The sequence below is a fragment of the Canis lupus genome, chromosome 28 (genome assembly GCF_011100685.1).
Source record: "Canis lupus familiaris isolate Mischka breed German Shepherd chromosome 28, alternate assembly UU_Cfam_GSD_1.0, whole genome shotgun sequence".
Lineage (NCBI taxonomy): Eukaryota > Metazoa > Chordata > Mammalia > Carnivora > Canidae > Canis > Canis lupus.
The window spans coordinates 9,569,329-9,588,210 of NC_049249.1; the positions used below are offsets into that span (position 1 = coordinate 9,569,329).

The following is an 18,882-nucleotide window of genomic DNA, read 5'->3' on the forward strand; positions in this document are numbered from 1 at the left end:
ATCATTCTGTGTACTATTAAGCCATAAATGAGTTCTATGTTCAATGAAATTTTATTATGTTTTTTTTTGTTTTTTTTTTTTAATTTATGATAGTCACAGAGAGAGAGAGAGGCAGAGACACAGGCAAAGGGAGAAACAGGCTCCATGCACCGGGAGCCCTATGTGGGACTTGATCCCGGGTCTCCAAGATCGCACCCTGGGCCAAAGGCAGGCACCAAACCGCTGCGCCACCCAGGGATCTCCAAAATTTTATTGTAACAGTTTAAGCTTAAACTCTAACTTAGGTGGCTTGGCTCAGAAAGACAATTCCCAGCAAGGTCCCAATACATCTCACTTATCTATATATTAATCACTTGGGACAGCATGCTTACTTATTTTTCTTTTTGGCATTCAACAGAGATCAATAAATGATAGTTACTCCAAGCATTTTTCACTTGGTGATCACTTACAAACTTTTGCTGAAGGCCAAGATGAAGATTTTATGGAGGAAGTCATTTTTCCAGATTTATTTGAAGTAAAAGCTGCTGAATATGAAGATGATCAAGAAAAAATCAAAAAACAACAGGCATACATTTTTGTCCCAAGTAGTGCTCCAGGTAGAATTCTTTACAACAAAATGTTTAAATCATTAATAAATCATATTATAGAATAATAGTTGCTTTGTATGCTGGATAGATAAAGTGTACTGATTTAATATTACAGAAAGTTTTCTCTATTTGGTCTTTATGTCTTCTCTGACTTTAGGGAAATTGGTTAAAGGAACTCATTTCTGATACATATATATTTAGATTTCCTGCTAAACTTCAGTGATAGAGTATATATTACCTTTTTTTTTCTTGTTTGGTCAATACCAGTTTAACATTTTGGACTTCAAAGTAATATCTAGGTTTTGTTGTTAAGTGGTCAACCAGCGTAAACTGCCAAAAGATATGATTCCACGCATTTTAGAAGATGAAGGATTCTATATTCAGAGAAAGCCACAAATATATAAAAAGACCTGCAACAAAATGGAAAATCGCCTGCTTACTCTAGAAGAGGCAAGTGCACCAGCTAACAAGTTATACCGTTTCATTGATAGTATGTAACATTTGTTTTTAGTGAAATATTTTATTATGATATTTCATGAATAATTTTGATAGGGAAAGTGTTGGTTTGAAGAAAGTGGAGAAATTATGTCATTACCTTCGCCCATTAGACAGTCATGGAATTTCAGGCTAAACACAAACAAGGGATCTTTAAATCCAGCGCTAAAGACCACATACAGAAAGGTAACCAACAACAGTTTATTTGTTATTATGATGAGAAGAATTCTTGTAATAACAATTATAACTTATGTTTTTGTGATATTAATTCACCCTGTAAAATAATAGTAAATCTAGTAATATAATGGCAAAACTATGATGAAATGTAAAATAGCCATTTTGTTTTTGAAGAATGTTCAGTGATATGGGGAAATACTTAAATTACAAAGTGAAAAGAGCAGAATGCGAAGTTATAATATGATCCTAATTTTATAAAAACATAACGAATGAATTTATCAATAAATGAATAAGTACATAAATGTGTAGACATATTAAAAGATTGGAAAAATATATCAGTTAATAATTATCTCTGGATAATAGGATATAGAATTATTTTAATTTTCTTCTTTATTTCTTTCTCCATTTTCTAAATTTCAAAAATGAATGTATATTATACTCATAAGCAAAGAAACAAATTTTATATGTATTCTAAGACATTATGAAAATTAGTCCATTAACCTAACAAGAAGAAATATTTAGACAGAAATAGATGAACATTACATCATATGATATAATAAGCACTAGGTATTATATGCAACTAATGAATTATTGAGCTCTACATCTAAAACTAATGATGTAGTATATGTTGGCTAATTGAATTTAGAAAGAAATAGTTATATTTATTTATTTTTTTATCTTATTTTTATTTATTTATTTATTTTTTTAGAAATAGTTATATTTAAACGCTGGTTTGAAAAATTTAAATCAGGACTATGTACAAAAACTCAATTTCCCATTCACTTTCCTTAACTGTTCCATATATAAGAAATATGGCTGTAAGTGGATATAAAGTGGAAAAACTATACACTAAAAACACTTAATAGGATGTTATTCTTTATTCCCTCTGTTGTTTTGAACCTGTGAGTTATTTATCCTCTCCCAGTAATTATATGCCTTCTGTAGTTAATGCTTTTTCTTTACAACTGTAGTTCTTGCATATTCCAATAGCAGGGACATTTTAATAGCAAGGGCACTTATGAGGTTGATACCTCACAGCCTGAGGAAATGAGGGCTCTCCCTTACCTGAAGAGATTAATAGTTTTGAGACTCTCTTTGTCTTTCTGTAACATGTGAGGGTCTTTATATATGACATATGGTCTCTTTTCTTCCTTAGTTTCTATGTCTTGCCCAGAGAATTCAGGAAATTAAAATTATTTTCTTATATTGTGATATGTTTTTCATATCTTTATACTGTTTATAAATTGTTTCAGGATCTTCTAAAAATATACCAACACTTTTTGCTGCTAAGAAAGCCTTTTATTATTTTACTATACAAAATGCCTTTAGGCTTTACTTTATTTTCCCACTTTTATAAATTACAGACATATACAGTTGTCTACCAGAACTTCTGATCATTTGATGAGCAAAATTTTGTACCCAACCCAAAGCAAAGAAACTCAATAATGAGAATGTATAATTAAGTCCTTGGTCTTTTATTTTTTTTTTTAATTTTTTTTAATTTTTTTTTTTTTTTATTTATGATAGTCACAGAGAGAGAGAGGCAGAGACATAGGCAGAGGGAGAAGCAGGCTCCATGCACCGGGAGCCTGACGTGGGATTCAATCCCGGGTCTCCAGGATCGCGCCCTGGGCCAAAGGCAGGCGCCAAACCGCTGCGCCACCCAGGGATCCCGTCCTTGATCTTTTAATTGTCTTTTTCTTCATACTCTTTACCTGATAATCCCAATTTAATGGCTGCTGCTACCATGTGCTTGCTGGTGACTCCCAAGCATATATTTCCACAGACTTCTGTTCTGATCCTCAGTTGCATATATAGAATCACTTTTAGAGAGCTCAATTTGGTGTCTGTTTTGTTTTTTTTAGTTTTAAGATTCATTTATTTTAGATGGAGGAAGGAAGGGGAGAGGGAATCTCAAGCTGACTCCCCACTGCATGCAGAATCCAACTTGGGCCTCAGTTTTCGTGACCCTGAGATCATGACCTGAGCCAAAACCAAGAGTTGAACGCTAAACCGACTGAGCCACCCAGGCACCCCTCAATCTGGTGTCTTAAGATCAGATCTCTAAAAGAGAATTGTCATTGCCTCTGATTGAGGCAATTTTGCTGTGAAGTTTGCTGTGAACACACTAAGGAGTGTTAAGCTTAGGGTCCCTAACTTTGCAGAGGTCCCTTTCCAGGACTCTGAGAGGGATTTTAGCAATGTATTCACTTATCTTTATTTACAGAAATACAAACATATCAAGTATATTAGCTTGATGGGATCCCTGGGTGGCGCAGCGGTTTGGCGCCTGCCTTTGGCCCAGGGCGCGATCCTGGAGACCCGGGATCGAATCCCATATCAGGCTCCCGGTGCATGGAGCCTGCTTCTCCCTCTGCCTGTGTCTCTGCCTCTCTCTCTCTCTCTGTGACTATCATAAGTAAATAAATAAAAATTAAAAAAAAAAAAAGTATATTAGCTTGATGAATTTACACGAAGTCAACAAACCTGTGTAACCAGCATTGAGATCATTCCAGAAGACCCCCTCATGTCCTTTCCAGTAACTGTTTCCCCTCTAGGTAACTGCTATTATAACCTTACCACTGTAGATTATTCTTATCTGTTACTTTTGCCTGTTTTACATAAATAGAATAATAGAGTAGGTATTCTATGTTGTTGCATGCAACAATAATTTGCTTAATCTTCTTGCTATCTAGAACTCCATTGTATGAAATATATTTTTTCTTTTTCTCTTCTCTGAGAGAATTGTACAATATTAGTGTTATTTATTTCTTAAACGTTCGGAAGAATTCACTGATGAATCCGTTTTGGCTTGAAAATTTATTTGTGGGAATGTTTTTAATTATAGATACAGTTTCTATAAGAATAAAAGATTGTCTAGTGGAAAGACATCATGTGTTCATGGATTGGAAGACTTAATATCATTAAAATATCCATACTTCCCAAAGCAATCTACAAACTCAGTGCAATTTCAATCGAAATCCCAATGGTATTTTTCAGATCCCTGGGTGGCGCAGCGGTTTTGCGCCTGCCTTTGGCCCAGGGCGTGATCCTGGAGACCTGGGATCGAATCCCACATCGGGCTCCCGGTGCATGGAGCCTGCTTCTCCCTCTGCCTGTGTCTCTGCCTCTCTCTCTCTCTCTGCCTCTCTCTCTCTCTGTGTGACTATCATAAATAAATAAAAATTAAAAAAAAAAAAGAAATCCCAATGGTATTTTTCAAAGAAATGGACAATCTTAAAACTCATAGGGAACCACAAAGGACCCTGAATAGCCAAAACAATCTTGATAAAGAAGAAGAAAGCTGGAGAGAATGGTATCATTATCATAACGGTATAAGAATTTTCTATTTTCTTTCTCCCCAAAGTTCACTGATTTTGACAATACCCACGGAGAAAAGTGCCTTTGTAGAAGTCTGCAAGTCCAGTGGAGAATTCTAGCACATCTCTGAAGTAAATAAAATAAATATATAAAATAAAAATCTGAAATGGAGTATTTTTTGTTAGGTCTAGAGTTCTAGGTTGGATGTTATTTTGCTTTTAGCACTTTGAAAAGAGCTTTCCACTCTTTTGAATTGCATTGTTTCATTGAAAAGCCATCTTTTTTTTTTTTTTTTAAGTATTTATTTATTTAGAGAGTGGGGAGAGGGGCAAGGAGAGAGGGAGGAGAAAATCTTAAGCAGGCTCTATTCCCTGAATGGAGTCTTACGTGGGGCTTGATCTCACAATCTTGGGATCCTGACCTGAGCTAAAATGAAGAGACGTTTAACTGATTGAGCCACCCTGGCACCCCTTAAACAGCTGTCTTAAAGTCTTATTTTGGTTTTGAGTTTTTCTATTTGGTGTTCAGTAATTTCCAGTATATGTTAAGCTGTGGGGGTTTTTTCAATATTTATTCTGCTTTGGGCTATTAGAGCTTCCTAAATGTAAGACTCCATGTCATCCATCAGTTTTAGAAAATTCTCTGCCATTTTCTTAGCTAATATTACTAATGCCTTAGTCTCCTCCTCTTTTTTGTTCTGGGACTTCAAGTACACATGTCCCTTGTGTCTTATTTTGCTTTTATTTTTTTATTTTTTTATTCTTGTCTTTTCTCTGATCTTTAGTCTGAGTATTTTTTATTTGATCTGTCTTCTAGTTCACTTATCTGATTTTCTGGTCTATTTTATCTCCTATTAAATCTGTTGAATGAATTCTTTCTCTTTATCCATTTCTTTTTTATTTGGAAAGATTTCTCCTTTTCTACCTTAGAAGAAAGAGTGGGGTGTTTCTTTGTTCTGGTGCTCCTTCTAGTTTAGGCTTAATTTCTAAAATTTTTAATTTTTTTTGTCACTTTCTGTCACCTCATTTCTCAGTTTTTCTAATTCTGATTTATGTTCTTAAATGTCATAAAAACTTTCTTTTAGCTCATTCAAAAATACATTTCTATTTTTATCTTTATCTGTTTTTGGAGTTCTTTCTGTTGTACTTTGTAGGGATATTCTTTTACTGTCTATTCATTTTTCTTATTTCTTTTTAAGATTTATTTATTTTAGAGAAAGAAAGCACAGAGGAGGGACAGAGGGGGATGGAGAGAGAGAATCTCAGGCAGACTCCCTGCTAATCAGAGAACTGGATGCAGGGCTCTATCCCATGACCCTAAGATCCATAATCTGAGCTGAAATCAGGAGTTGGACACTTAACCAAATGAGCCACCCAGGTGGCCCCTGATAACTTTTCTAATGTCACAGAACTCTGTTGTTTTCGTGTAATGTTAAAAAAAAAAATAGTGCCTGGATTTCTGAAATTTCTTGGCTATATTTCCCTCCCCAGATATCTTTCCGTACCTTCACTTTCCTTAATCTCTGTGGTCCCTGGCTTTCTCAATTTTTATTTCACTCCTAGCAGTTTCTCTTTAATGTGAAGACTTGTCCTAAAAATTCTTAGGAAGTAAAAAAAAAAAAAAAAAAATTCTTAGGAAGTAGGTTCCTCTAAGCCCCTTTAGTCCTCACCAAAACTCCTTCCACTACTCCAACTCTATCTAGTAGGAAGACAAAACCTCTTACAGTTTTAGCTACTGTTTTAGAGTTGGCATGCTGCACTTTATGGTGAACAACTATTGACTCTTTGAGATTCTCTTGCTGTCGTTGCTTCTCTGTTTTCTTCCAGGAATCACCAATACTATGCGTGCCTTTTTTTACTGTTGATGGTTTGTCTCCATCTACTTGCATTTTGGGTTTCATGAGGGATTCTTAGAGATGTAGTTTTCTTATGCATCTTGTCCATGGATTTTTGGCTTTGCTATCTAGTTGCTCTGTTTTAATGGTAGAGATTTGGGAGTATCTAAAACTATAATGCCACCATATTCCCAGAAACACTTGTCTAATGAATTCTTAATTTCAGATATTTTCAGTTTATTTTTAGCCTTTTTAAAAAATATATTATTTATTTATTTATTTGACAGAGTGAGAGAACACAAGCAAGGGAAGTGGAGTGGCAGAGGGTGAGAGAGAAGCAGGCCCCCTACTGGGCAGGGAGCCCAACATGGGGCTCCATCCCAGGACACCAGGATCGTGACCTGAGCCAAAGGCAAATGCTTAACTGACTGAGCCAACCTGAGACCCCTATTTTTAGCTTTAAAATGTCCACTTGACATTTGATTCTTATGTATATATTCCAGCTTTCTCCTAAAATACACCATGTTTTCATTCTTATTTTTTAAGACACATTAATAATAGCCCCTTTAAAGTCTGTACCTGGTAACTATAACATCTGGGTCCCTGTGAGTCTGTTTTTATTTTTTTCTCTTCATTTTGCTTGTTTAAACTTGTCTTGTATTATGGTTGATGACTTTTTATTGCATTGCAAATATTTATGAAAAGTTATAAGAGCTCAAGAGGATGTCTTCTTTCAGGAAGATTCTGTTGCTTGTTTTGTTAAGCATACTGAGGATAATAATATTTAATCCAATTAGGTACTTAACTCATTTCCGCTGGATTGCAGTTCTCTCAAGGCTCAATCTGTATTTATGTCTTCTATTTACCTAATCTCTTTCCTGCTAGACTGCAGAGTAGAGTTTCCTTCCTTCCTTTCTTTCATTCGTTTGTTTGTTCTTTTTTCTTTTAAATCAATTGCTAACATATCCAAATGCTTAGTGTATAGTAGACACTCAATGGGTGCTTATATAGTTTTTTAAGATTTTATTTATTCATGAGAGACACACAGAGAGAGAGGCAGAGACACAGGCAGAGGGAGAAGCAGGCTCTATGCAGGGAACCTGATGTGGGACTACATCACACCCTGGGCCGAAGGCGGACACCCAACCACGGAGCCACCAGGTGTCCCATTGAGTGCTTATATTATTTGTAATGCAGCCTCAGTAGATGTAAACTTTTATGGTCCTAGTGTACATTAGAAAAGACATCATTTGACTGGCATAATCTTAGAAAATATTATTTTTTGCATGGTGCTCGTCATACCACATCTCTGCCCCATCCTAATTTATAACACATGTACTGACATTTTATAAAGTCATAAATGAGCCCCCCTCCCCAAACACACATACACACCCAACATCGAAATATCTCTGTTTTCTCTAGTTTGGCTACTAAAAACCCATCTCCATTAAAAATAAAAAATAAAAGAATAAAAGAGGGAGGAGAGAAAATCCCTTGTTCTTTGCTGTTATATGACATAACTTTTATATCTTAAGGTGACAAAATGTTTTATCTAAATTTTGCTGAAGCTAAAACAGATATTTTGACATAATTATCTGAGACCATTGTTCTTAGGGAGACAGATCCTTGAAATAATGACAGTTTGGTGAATGAATGAATGCATAAATGAATAAACAATTGGATGATAACAAATAAATGCAAAATATACAATTTATGGAGAAATTATTAACCATATCCAAATTAACCTTTGTAACCACCAGAATCCCAAATTGGAAACCCACTGGGCTGAACAAGTACCTTTTTCCTCAAGTGCATCTGTTCTAGCTTCATCCAAGCATAATTTCAATATTTCATGGACCTTTAGACTTAGAAATAAATGGAAATGTCATTTAACCAAGCTTCTAAACAGTATTAAAATTCATTCTGTAGCATCCTTAACAGACAATGTTCTGGAATTTATGTCAGATAAATGCTTCTGGGGACACCTGGGTGGCTCAGCCGTAGAGCATCTGCCTTTGGCTCAGGGCGTGATCCTGGAATCCTGGGATTAAGTCCCACATCGGGCTCCCTGCATGGAGCCTGCTTCTCCCTCTGCCTGTGTTTCTGCCTCTCTCTCTCTCTTTCTGTGTGTCTCTCATGAATAAATAAATAAAACCCTTTAAAAAAAAAAAGATAAATGCTTCTGTTTGCTTTTCCCTTTTATTGTCTCCACATTTGTTACTCTGCCCAGTTAACCTTGGAGGCAAGGCTCATTTGGGGTTTCTCACCAGAATAAAAGATATAAGGGCGACTGAAGCACAGATAATAGCTGCCCCAGTACCAAAGTCCTCTCCTCTCTTTGCTGTTACCTCTGCCAGATTCCTCTGCCCCAAGTCTTTTTGTTGTTGTTGTTGTATTTGTTTATTTGACAGAGCGCATAAACAGGGGGAGCAGGAGAGAGAGAAGCAGGGTCCCTGCTGAGCAGGAAGCCCCACGCAGACCTGCCCCAGGTCTTATTTGCATGTTGTTTGCTGACTGGTTTTGCCCAACCATTTATTTGACTATGCCCTTTACTCCATCTTCTAACATTTCATATGTGTTTGCATAGATTTTACACTTGTCATCAGCTTGAATGTTTTTGTGCATTTATCTGGCCTTTGATTTATTATTGCCTAGATCTTTGTGCTCTTGGTCTAACACACTTAGTTCCAGAGGTTCACTTAATCCCCTCACTTAATTCACCAGTGCTGAATCTGTTTAATAAGATAGGCCTCTCTAGCTTAGGAACTTTAGTTTTCAAAAGTTTATTTACAATTTGGTTACTTAATACTAAACTTTTTTTTTTTTTTAAGATTTTATTTATTCATGAGACACAGAGAGAGAGAGGCAGAGAGGCATTGAGAGAGGCAGGCTCCATGCAGGGAGCCAGATGTGGGACTCGATCCTGGGACCTCAGGATCACACGCCGGGCCAAAGGCAGACACTCAACCGCTGAGCTACCCAGACTTCCCTAACTAAATCTTATAAGTGGAATCAAAAGCAGGTTTTCTCCTCTGAGTTGGTCCTTCCATAGAAAATAGAGACTGACAAGATAAGGGTAAAACAAAAACAAACTTTATGGCTCTTCTCTTGCCTGCCCTCAAGCCAGTAAGGAAACAGGGTAAGATTCCTAGCTCAGGAGAGAGTATGGAGGAAGAAATGTAGGCATCATACTGTGACCTGCAGTCCTTAAGAAGCACTGGATCTGCCACACCAGGCCAGAGATGGGATAGCAGTTTTTCAGTATAACAGCTGCTGTAGTAGCAATGGCACAGGAGACCATGTTTTATTACACCAGTCCAATCCAGAGAGAGGGCTTGTGCTCTCTTATTTAGGTGGATGCAGTTATGGATCTTATTGGGAGTGGCTAAGCATTCATGAACTAGACTGTACATGCTAAGGAACCCATTAGCCCTCAAATTACATCACCAAAAACCAGTCACATATTTAAACAAATGCGCTTAAATTCAGAATAGTGTACTAAAACATAATTGAATCATTTTATATATAATTTAAGGCCTACAAACCTCAACTAGTTTAGGGGCAATCTGGTATACAAGTGGAGACCATCTCATGCATAAAGAAAGATGGTATCCTTATAAGGTAGTATTTGCTTAGAGGGTCCAAGCCCCTTCACAGAATTTTCCAGGGATTACCGATATATTCACATAAGAACAATGTTTTAATAACGGTTTACCACTTAACTCTGACCCATAGATGACTATTAGATCGTAAGGTAGTTGGACTATTGACCCAACCATCTAAAGACCATTTGTCATAGTGTTCCTATAGGAAATTGTTGTGGGGGTTTATAACTTGAAAATCAAAACTCTGCCAGCACACAACAATAAGGTATATGACAATAATTTACAGCAAAATGATTAAGGTGGATGTAATATATTTTATTAAATCAAGAGCCAAAATCAATTTCAAGAAAGAAGAATCAAATTATTCTTTATTGCTTCTCTTACAGTTAACGTGTTACTTTTATAAGGAAAAGTCCCTTGTAATTTCAAAAGGAATACAAAGAATCAAATTAACATTGTGTACATATTTTTCTTTAAAAGGCAGTGAAACCTGATCTAGAAAGCTCTATTAGGAACAAAATGGAAGGTCAAAGGGAAATGTACCAATTAGATCTCAACATAGTGGGTTTGCAATTCAGCCATCATCCTCTCTTCAATCAAGAACAAGTATTATGTGCTAGACTGCTTCAACTTTATGAGTGTTTTCAAGACAGGCAGCAACAGAATTTACCTCAGCTGCTTTATGAGAAGGTGAGAATAGCTTATTCCATTAGGATTTTAAATATTTAAACAATTAGAACAATAGTTGCTTTCAGTTTTTCTAAAAAGAAATTCTGTGAGTTGACTGGCCAGATAGATAGCCTCAAATATATTCTGCAGAATATTTCACTTACACATGGTTTACTAACCAGTGGTATTCTTGGAACCAATGGTATTCTTGGTCCTATGACTCAAGAAGAGTATTTGAAAAGATTACTATTTAAAAGAGCCATATGATTGTTTTAAGTCTTCTAATAAAATATATTTTTTAAAGATTTTATTTATTTATTCACGAGAGACACAGAGAGAGAGGCAGAGACACAGGCAGAGGGAGAAGCAGGCTCCATGCAGGGAGCCTGACAGGGACAGGATCACGCCCTGGGTGGAAGGCAGGCGCTAAACCGCCGAGCCACCCAGGGATCCCCTAATAAAATATTTTTGATAAAAAAAAAAATTAGAGATTTTGAATCTCATATAAAATGTGAAACATCTTGGTCTGAGAATGATTAACCTAGTCATCTAATGTCATCATAAAGAGTACATAAGGGCAGCCCGGGTGGCTCAGCGGTTTAGCTCTGCCTTCGGTCCAGAGCCTGATCCTGGAGTCCCGGGAACGAGTCCCACGTCGGGCTCCCTGCATGGAGCCTGCTTCTCCCTCTGCCTGTGTCTCTGCCTCTCCCTCATGAATAAATAAAGTCTTTTAAAAAAAATAAAATAATAAAATAAGGAGTACATAAAAATCTGGGGGGAAAAGAAATCAAAGGAGTACTCACTGATTATTTTTATGAATTTGTACCTCTCATGTACTTGCTTTTTAATTTCATCTTTTCTGTCTCTTGGCAAACATTACAATTTTTATGAAGTCAGATCTTTCGATCTTTTTTTCCTTGTGTATTTTAGGTTTCGTTGTTCACTTCCTAAGACCTCTACCCCAGATACATCAGTCAGCAGGCCTTAGGCTGCAATTCACAGAGAACCCTATCTTAGTTGCTTAAACAATTAAGGAAAAGGTAATACCTCCTGTATCACAAGTCCCAAGTTAGGGCAGCTCTAGGGTTGGCTGATTTGGTGGCTCTGTAATATCAACAACTCTAGCTTTTTTCCCTCCCTTTCTAATGTTCATCTTCAGCATATTGACTTGATTAGCTCCTCTCAGGTTAACAACTGGCTGCTCCAGTTCAAGGCATACTGACTAGACACACAATATGTATAGTATCTAACTTTGAGAGCCCTCTTCAGCCCTTCCTCCCACATCTGGGCAAATTTCCCCTTGTGTCTCCCTGGCTAGAATTATCTCACATGAGCATGCCTAAACCAGCACCAGCAAAAAGAATGAAATTGCTACAAATGGCTAATCAGGGATTACCTCTGAAACATATGGAAGATGATTAAGCAATTAAACAAAATTGGTGTTCCGCCAACCAAGAAAAGTGACCTTTCAAGGGCAACCAATAGTGTCTGAAAGACCAAAATTCTAATAGAGTCATCTTGTTATATATTCTTCTAATAATATACGTGTGTGTGCATATATTATTTCTAGACTTTTATTCTATCTAGAGTTTGTATCTGTGTCTTGTGGAATTGGGCTCCTATTCAGTTTCTTTCCCCAGAAGATTATCCTAATATTCAAATACCCCGATTTCCTAATAATTTAAAATTCTGTCTTTTGTAAACCAGCCTAACATATTTACATAGATTTAAGGACTATTTATTCCATGGACATAATGGTCTAGTCCTGCCCTGTTTTAATTACTATATTTAAGGGACACCTGAATGGCTCAGCAGTTGAGCATCTGCCTTCGGCCCAGGGTATGATCCCGGAGTTTCACATCAGGCTCTCTGCATGGAGCCTGCTTCTCCCTCTGCCTGTGTCTCTGCCTCTCTGTGTATGTGTGTCTCTCATGAATAAATAAACAAAATCTTAAAAAAAAAAATTTAAATAAAAAAAGATCTTTAAAATAAATAAAAATAAGGACTCTTGGGGATCCCTGGGTGGCGCAGCGGTTTGGCGCCTGCCTTTGGCCCAGGGCGCGATCCTGGAGACCCGGGATCGAATCCCACGTTGGGCTCCCGGTGCATGGAGCCTGCTTCTCCCTCTGCCTGTGTCTCTGCCTCTCTCTCTCTCTCTCTCTCTCTCTCTCTCTCTGACTATAATAAATAAATAAAAATTAAAAAAAAAAAATAAGGACGCTTGGATGGCTCAGTGGTTGAGTGTCTGCCTTTGGCTCAAGGCATAATCCCAGGACTCTGGGATCGAGTCCCACATCAGGCTTCCTGCATGAAGCCTGCTTCTCCCTCTGCCTATGTCTCTGTCTCTGTCTCTCTCTGTCTCTCATGAATAAATAAATAAAATCTTTTAAATAAATTTTAAAAATTAAATAAATAAATAAAAATAATAATTACTATATTTAATTATTAAATTATGTAGTAGGACAAGTGACTCCTCGTTTTTTCTTGGATGTTTCTGTATGCTTTTCAAGATTTGATCATCCATATGAACTTTAGAATTAGCCATCAAAAACTGCAAGAGACTCTTAATCATAGGAAACAAACTGAGGGTCACTGGAGGGGAGGGAGATGGGACAGGGTAACTGGGTGATGGACATTAAGGAGGGCATGTGATGTAATGAGCACTGGGTGTTATATAAGACTGATGAATCCTTGACCTCTACCTCTGAAACTAATAATACACCATATGTTAAATAATTGAATTTAAATAGAATTTTTTAAAAAGAAAAAATAGGGATCCCTGGGTGGCGCAGCGGTTTGGCGCCTGCCTTTGGCCCAGGGTGCGATCCTGGAGACCCGGGATCGAATCCCACATCAGGCTCCCGTGCATGGAGCCTGCTTCTCCCTCTGCCTGTGTCTCTGCCTCTCTCTCTCTCTGTGACTATCATAAATTAAAAGAAAAAATAAAGGATACTATTTTTTTTTAAGATTTTACTTATTTATTCATAGAGACACACAGAGAGAGAGAGAGAGAGAGGCAGAGACACAGGCAGAGGGAGAAGCAGGCTACATTCAGGGAGCCTGACATGGGACTGGTTCCCGGGTCTCCAAAACACTATTTCTGGGCAGCCCTGGTGGCGCAGCGGTTTGTTTCTGGGCAGCCCTGGTGGTGCAGCGGTTTGGTGCCGCGTGCAGCCTGGCGTGTGATCCTGGAGACCCGGGATCGAGTCCCGCATGGGGCTTCCTGCATGCAGCCTGCTTCTCCCTCTGCCTGTGTCTCTGCCTCTCTCTCTCGCTCTCTATGAATAAATGAATGAATCTTAAAAAAAAAAAAAAACACTATTTCTTTTGAAAAAATAATAAAACAGATTCATTACATTTGTATGCAAAAAACAGAATTAGCCTGTCAATTTTTATTTTAAAAATTCTATTACTATATTTACTGTGATTACATTATATTGTTGTATTAATTTTGAAAGAAATTTTATCTTTATAAAAATTATGTTCCCTCATCCAGAACTATAGTATGTCTTCCTATTTGTTGAAGTCTTCTCTGATTTCCTCAGTAAAAGTTTGTATTAAATGATCCTAGTCTTGGAGTTCCTACAAACTGTCCCTAACTGTAACAGATTTCTCCTATACATGTTTTAGAGTACAGGTTCATCCAGTTTTATTTCTCTATGAATATTCCCTGTAGATATTTCTGTCTTATGCTTTCCTCAGTATATCTTTTTCTCTTGATTTTATTTTTTCTTGTTTTTCTATGTTATAATGCATTTATTTTTCATAAAGAGATACAGATATAAACACAAATATACACATATAATATGGATGTGATGTTGACAGTGGATATGGATAAACAAGATAGATATCTTTTCTGTAACCAAAGGATTTTAGGTGGAAGATAAGGTAGATTCCTGTGTTCAGACTGCTATCTTGATTGGCTTTTTTTTTTTTTTTTTTTTGACTGGCATTTTTTCACATTAATTGATGAACTGGCCTAGAGAGTTCTAAGTATAATGTTTATTCCTTAGATATTAGACTCTTCTCAGTTCTGCCCCAAGGTCCTTATATGAAATATATTTTGGAAGATACAACAGTAATACACAAAAGTTACACACAAGAACCACAGTTGTGCTTCTACTGCACAGGCCTAGACCTTTGGAGAAATTGGAGTTCTGGTAACAGTGGATGAAATGTACAAAAAAGCTCTTTTCTTTGTTGTAGCTGAAAGCACTGACAGATGCTACCAAATTAGCAAATGAAAATCCTGAAATAAGGCAGCTGACCAAAAAATCTTTACAAGATTATTATTGGCAGATAAGGTAGGTTTCGGACCATTAATGTATTTATCAAGCATTTATTAAGTAACTTCTTTAGAAAAAAAAAAAAAGTAACTTCTTTAGGCTGAGTATTGCACTTGCTATGGAACATATAAAATAAGAAAAAGACAAGATCCCTACTCTTTAGGCAATTACAGAAATGGCTCCAAACTTCCTTAAGACCTAGTTTTGTGTAAAAATATATCATAGAAGTGTCACATGAAAGTAGTTGCAATTTTATATCCATTGATTTTTTAAAAACATGTTAATTATAAACCACCATGAATTCACTGGTATTTTTAGGATCATATTAGTCTCAAGCATTTGTATACCTTTAAGAATTAGTCCATATATACATATATCTACAAGATATATTACTATTTCAGTCTAAAGATAATACTCAAAGAACAGTTAGATTTAAGAACCTCTGTAAAAAAAACATGGTCTACAAGTTGGGAACCATTAGCTTATAGAGTAGTTGGGAAGAGAAGTTAGGAAAGTATGAAGCAACTAGAAAAACAATTCTAAGACAAAACATAATTATGTGTCAAGGACTCCTCGAAAGCAGAAAAGCTCACTGGGAGATATTTACTGGATAGAAAGTTCACCTGTGCCTAATGATGTAATAATTGTCTATATAAGAGAGTGATTTGATTGTTAAAGAATTTCCCTGACTGCCTGCTCAATGATTTTACAACCTCTAGAGGCAACAGTCAATTTAAAGAATTGGTTTCCTAGAATAATCTAGTTAAATGCAAACAATGTTGCTTGAAAAGATTGATATATACCTTGCACAAGGCCTGGCACATAATGAGTGCTCCCTATTACTTGGATGAATGAGTGAGTGAATGAATGACTAGAAGCCATCAGTATTTACAAAACAATAAACTGGTATTGTTTATTGCCACCATAATTAACACAGAACATGAAAGCTTTAATGCTGGAAAGAGAAAAGTAGGCTTTAGATGGAGTCTGATGGTGGTAGATAAGGATCTACTATTATATTCATGTGTGTGTGCACATGCATGTGTGTGTGTGTGTGTGTAAGGTTCACTGAAGACTTCATTGCTTTATCAGACCAGAAAAAAGCGATATAGTGGTGTTGAAATTCAGGAAAATTTTTGGAGTGGTGTTGAAATACCACAAAGAGTATTTATGGACATTTGAGAAATGGACTCAAATGGACTGTTTCTTTTAGGAAAGATATATATTTAACCTTTAATGACTGTCTACTAAGTGCATGGTACCCACAATCAGCTGGTGCCCAGTATAGAAAGCTGTAAGTTGTTCATGACCCCCCTTCTTACCTGTCCTCTCATCCCTCACATCTAACCAGTAACCATTCCCATTGATTCTGCTTTCTTTCAGGTGCTTATCTCATATAGAGCCTGACTACTCCAACAGTCTCCTAAAATACCTCTTTTTTTTTTTTTTTTTAAATACCTCTTTTAAAGCCATGCTCCATATTGAAACTAGAGTGATTTTTCTATATAAATAAAGCCACATTAGTGGCTATTACTTTCATAATAAAATTTATTTTATTGGAACTTTGCTTTGGAATTCCATAGGTCAGTGCCCTAAATGGCCTATACTCTCTAATATCTATATAGCTTTGTTTTAATGCCTCTTTTCTCTAGAAGGTTCTTTCATTGTTTTCTGCCTGACACTTAGTCAACATACTCATTTTATTCAATTGCATGTTACTTTCTCAGGGGAGGCTCTTACTTGCCCATTTTTTTTTCTTACTTGCCCATTAAATATCTCTCTCTCTCTCTCTCTCGTACTCACATAGCATTTATGTATTTCCTCTTTCAAAATATCCATCATGTTTGTAATTACTTGTTCTGTATTTTTCTCTACTGGAATATTAGTTACTAGCACCCAAAATATTTCCTACCACATAATAGATATTTATTATGTGTTCATTGATTTGAATTGAGTATCAAATACTCTGTGAAGTTTTTCCCTACCTTTAATTCTCTTATTTATTCCCACACTCTAGCTGTGTAAACTTCTACTATAGCACCTATACCATTTTATTGGATTGATTAATTTACATGTTGGTAAGCTTCTTGAACCTGGGGAGCATATCTATTTATCTTTGCATCCGCCTTAACCAGCATAGTGCCTGGCATGTAGTAAGCATCCAATGAATATTTGCCGAATGAATAAATGGTAGTAAGCTTCTATCTCTAGGACACTGGATTTCATGAATGGCACTTTTAATGAAAACCACTAAAAATGTCTGATAAAATACAAATATTATTTTATAAACATATTGCAAAAATAACAAAAAAAAAACCCAAGGAATTTGCAAAAGCCAAAAACAAAGTGAAAGGAGAAATAAAAATTAGCGAGTGGTAAAGCCAACGTTTACACTAAGGGTATTTGTTGAATATTAGTAACCTTGAGCTATTAGTAACCTTCAGACAGCTTTATGGAGTACCAAAGCAAAAGATAAAGCCAAATTCAACTTAATTAGAAAGTCTAGTAAGAGATCACTCTCTAATGGATGTTAAACCTCATGAATGGGGAGTATAAAGGGGATGAGAAACTTGTCTTTGACTTTGACATTTGGCAGAAGAGGGGAAATGCTCCTTTGAGCATTCATAACCACAAACCAGCATTCATGCAGATTTATAAAATGAATATATAGTATTTGTGTAGTCTAAGATATCAGATTGAGAATTTAATTTAAAATAGTCCCAAATCAGTAATGACAGCAGACAATTGGCAAAGCCAACATTTTAGTATATGTGCTGCCAAAGTGAGCACATTGGCAAAGCCAATAAATATTCTTTCTGTTAGCTGAGAGATTTTCCACAAATGTGAAATTCTAAGGAATATGAGCTGACAGTAAAAAATGAATCAGGGAGGATTGAAGAGAAAAATAAGTGGTAAAATATACAGGTAAGTGAGCAAATGATGTAATGCTGTCTCATCAGATACAAAAATATAGAAAGAGTTCAAATATATACCTTCTAGAATAGAGTAAAAAATGGAGGAGGGTAAGTGTAATTAAAAATATTTGCACTGATCAGGAGGAGAGTCAAGGTAAAATTTAACATTAGACTTTGATAAATCAAGGGCTTAGATTTTAACTTATAATATCTAAAAGAAATATTCAAACAACCCAAAGGAAGGCAAGAAAAGAGAGAAAGAGGAACATAGATGCAGATGAGATGAGTATAAAACAAAAGAAAATGGAGTTAAAACCTAAATATATGTAAATGGACTGAGTGCTCCATTTTTGTCTAGACTGATAGACTGATTAAAATTTAAAAAACAAAATCCACATGGAAGCAACCTAAGTGTCCATCAATAGATGAATGAGTAAATATATATATATATACACACACTGTATTACTCAGTATATGTATTTACATATATATATATATACTGAGTATATATATTACTCAGTATATATATTTATATATATATACTCAGTATATATATTACTCAGTGTGAATATATATATATATATATATACACACACACACACACACACACACACTATATTACTCAGCTATAAAAAAGAATAAGATCTTGGCATTTGTGACAATGTGGATGGACCTAGAGGGTATTATGCCAAGTGTAGTGAATCAGACAGAGAAAGAGAAATACAAGGAAATACCAGGCTCAGATGACTAAATTAGGATTCTTAAAATGTGGTTCTCCAGACCAGCAGCATCAGCTTTACCTGGAAACCTGTTAAAAATGCAAATTATCAGGCCCACCACAACCTTACTGTATCAGAAACTCCAGGGATGGGGCTTGGCAATCTGTGTTCAACAAGCCCTCTGATGATTCTGATACAGGAAACGTTAGGAGCCTCTGATTTAAAGATAACTTGTATTTTCACAAACTCTTTCAAAGAACAGAAAAAGAGGCCA

General features: G+C 36.1%; 1 protein-coding gene across 47 annotated transcripts in view; it reads left to right on the forward strand.

Annotated features, from left to right (window-relative positions):
- CC2D2B (coiled-coil and C2 domain containing 2B) overlaps window positions 1-18,882 on the forward strand; it is a 108,200-nt gene that overhangs the window by 14,216 nt on the left and 75,102 nt on the right. For 32 of the 47 annotated variants that reach the window (XR_005380453.1, XR_005380454.1, XR_005380457.1 and 29 more), the window contains 5 exons: window positions 398-596; window positions 901-1,037; window positions 1,140-1,268; window positions 10,500-10,709; window positions 14,895-14,992. The exons of 7 other annotated variants lie outside the window; for them this stretch is intronic. Coding sequence is in view for 30 of the 40 variants with exons in the window: in XM_038578300.1 (XP_038434228.1) it covers window positions 398-596; window positions 901-1,037; window positions 1,140-1,268; window positions 10,500-10,709; window positions 14,895-14,992 (773 nt within the window). In the remaining 10 variants the exon portion in view is untranslated. Of the gene's footprint in view, window positions 1-397; window positions 597-854; window positions 1,038-1,139; window positions 1,269-4,626; window positions 4,727-10,499; window positions 10,710-14,894; window positions 14,993-18,882 lie in introns of those variants that run through there. 8 more of the 47 variants (XM_038578308.1, XM_038578309.1, XM_038578302.1 and 5 more) reach the window with 8 other exon arrangements.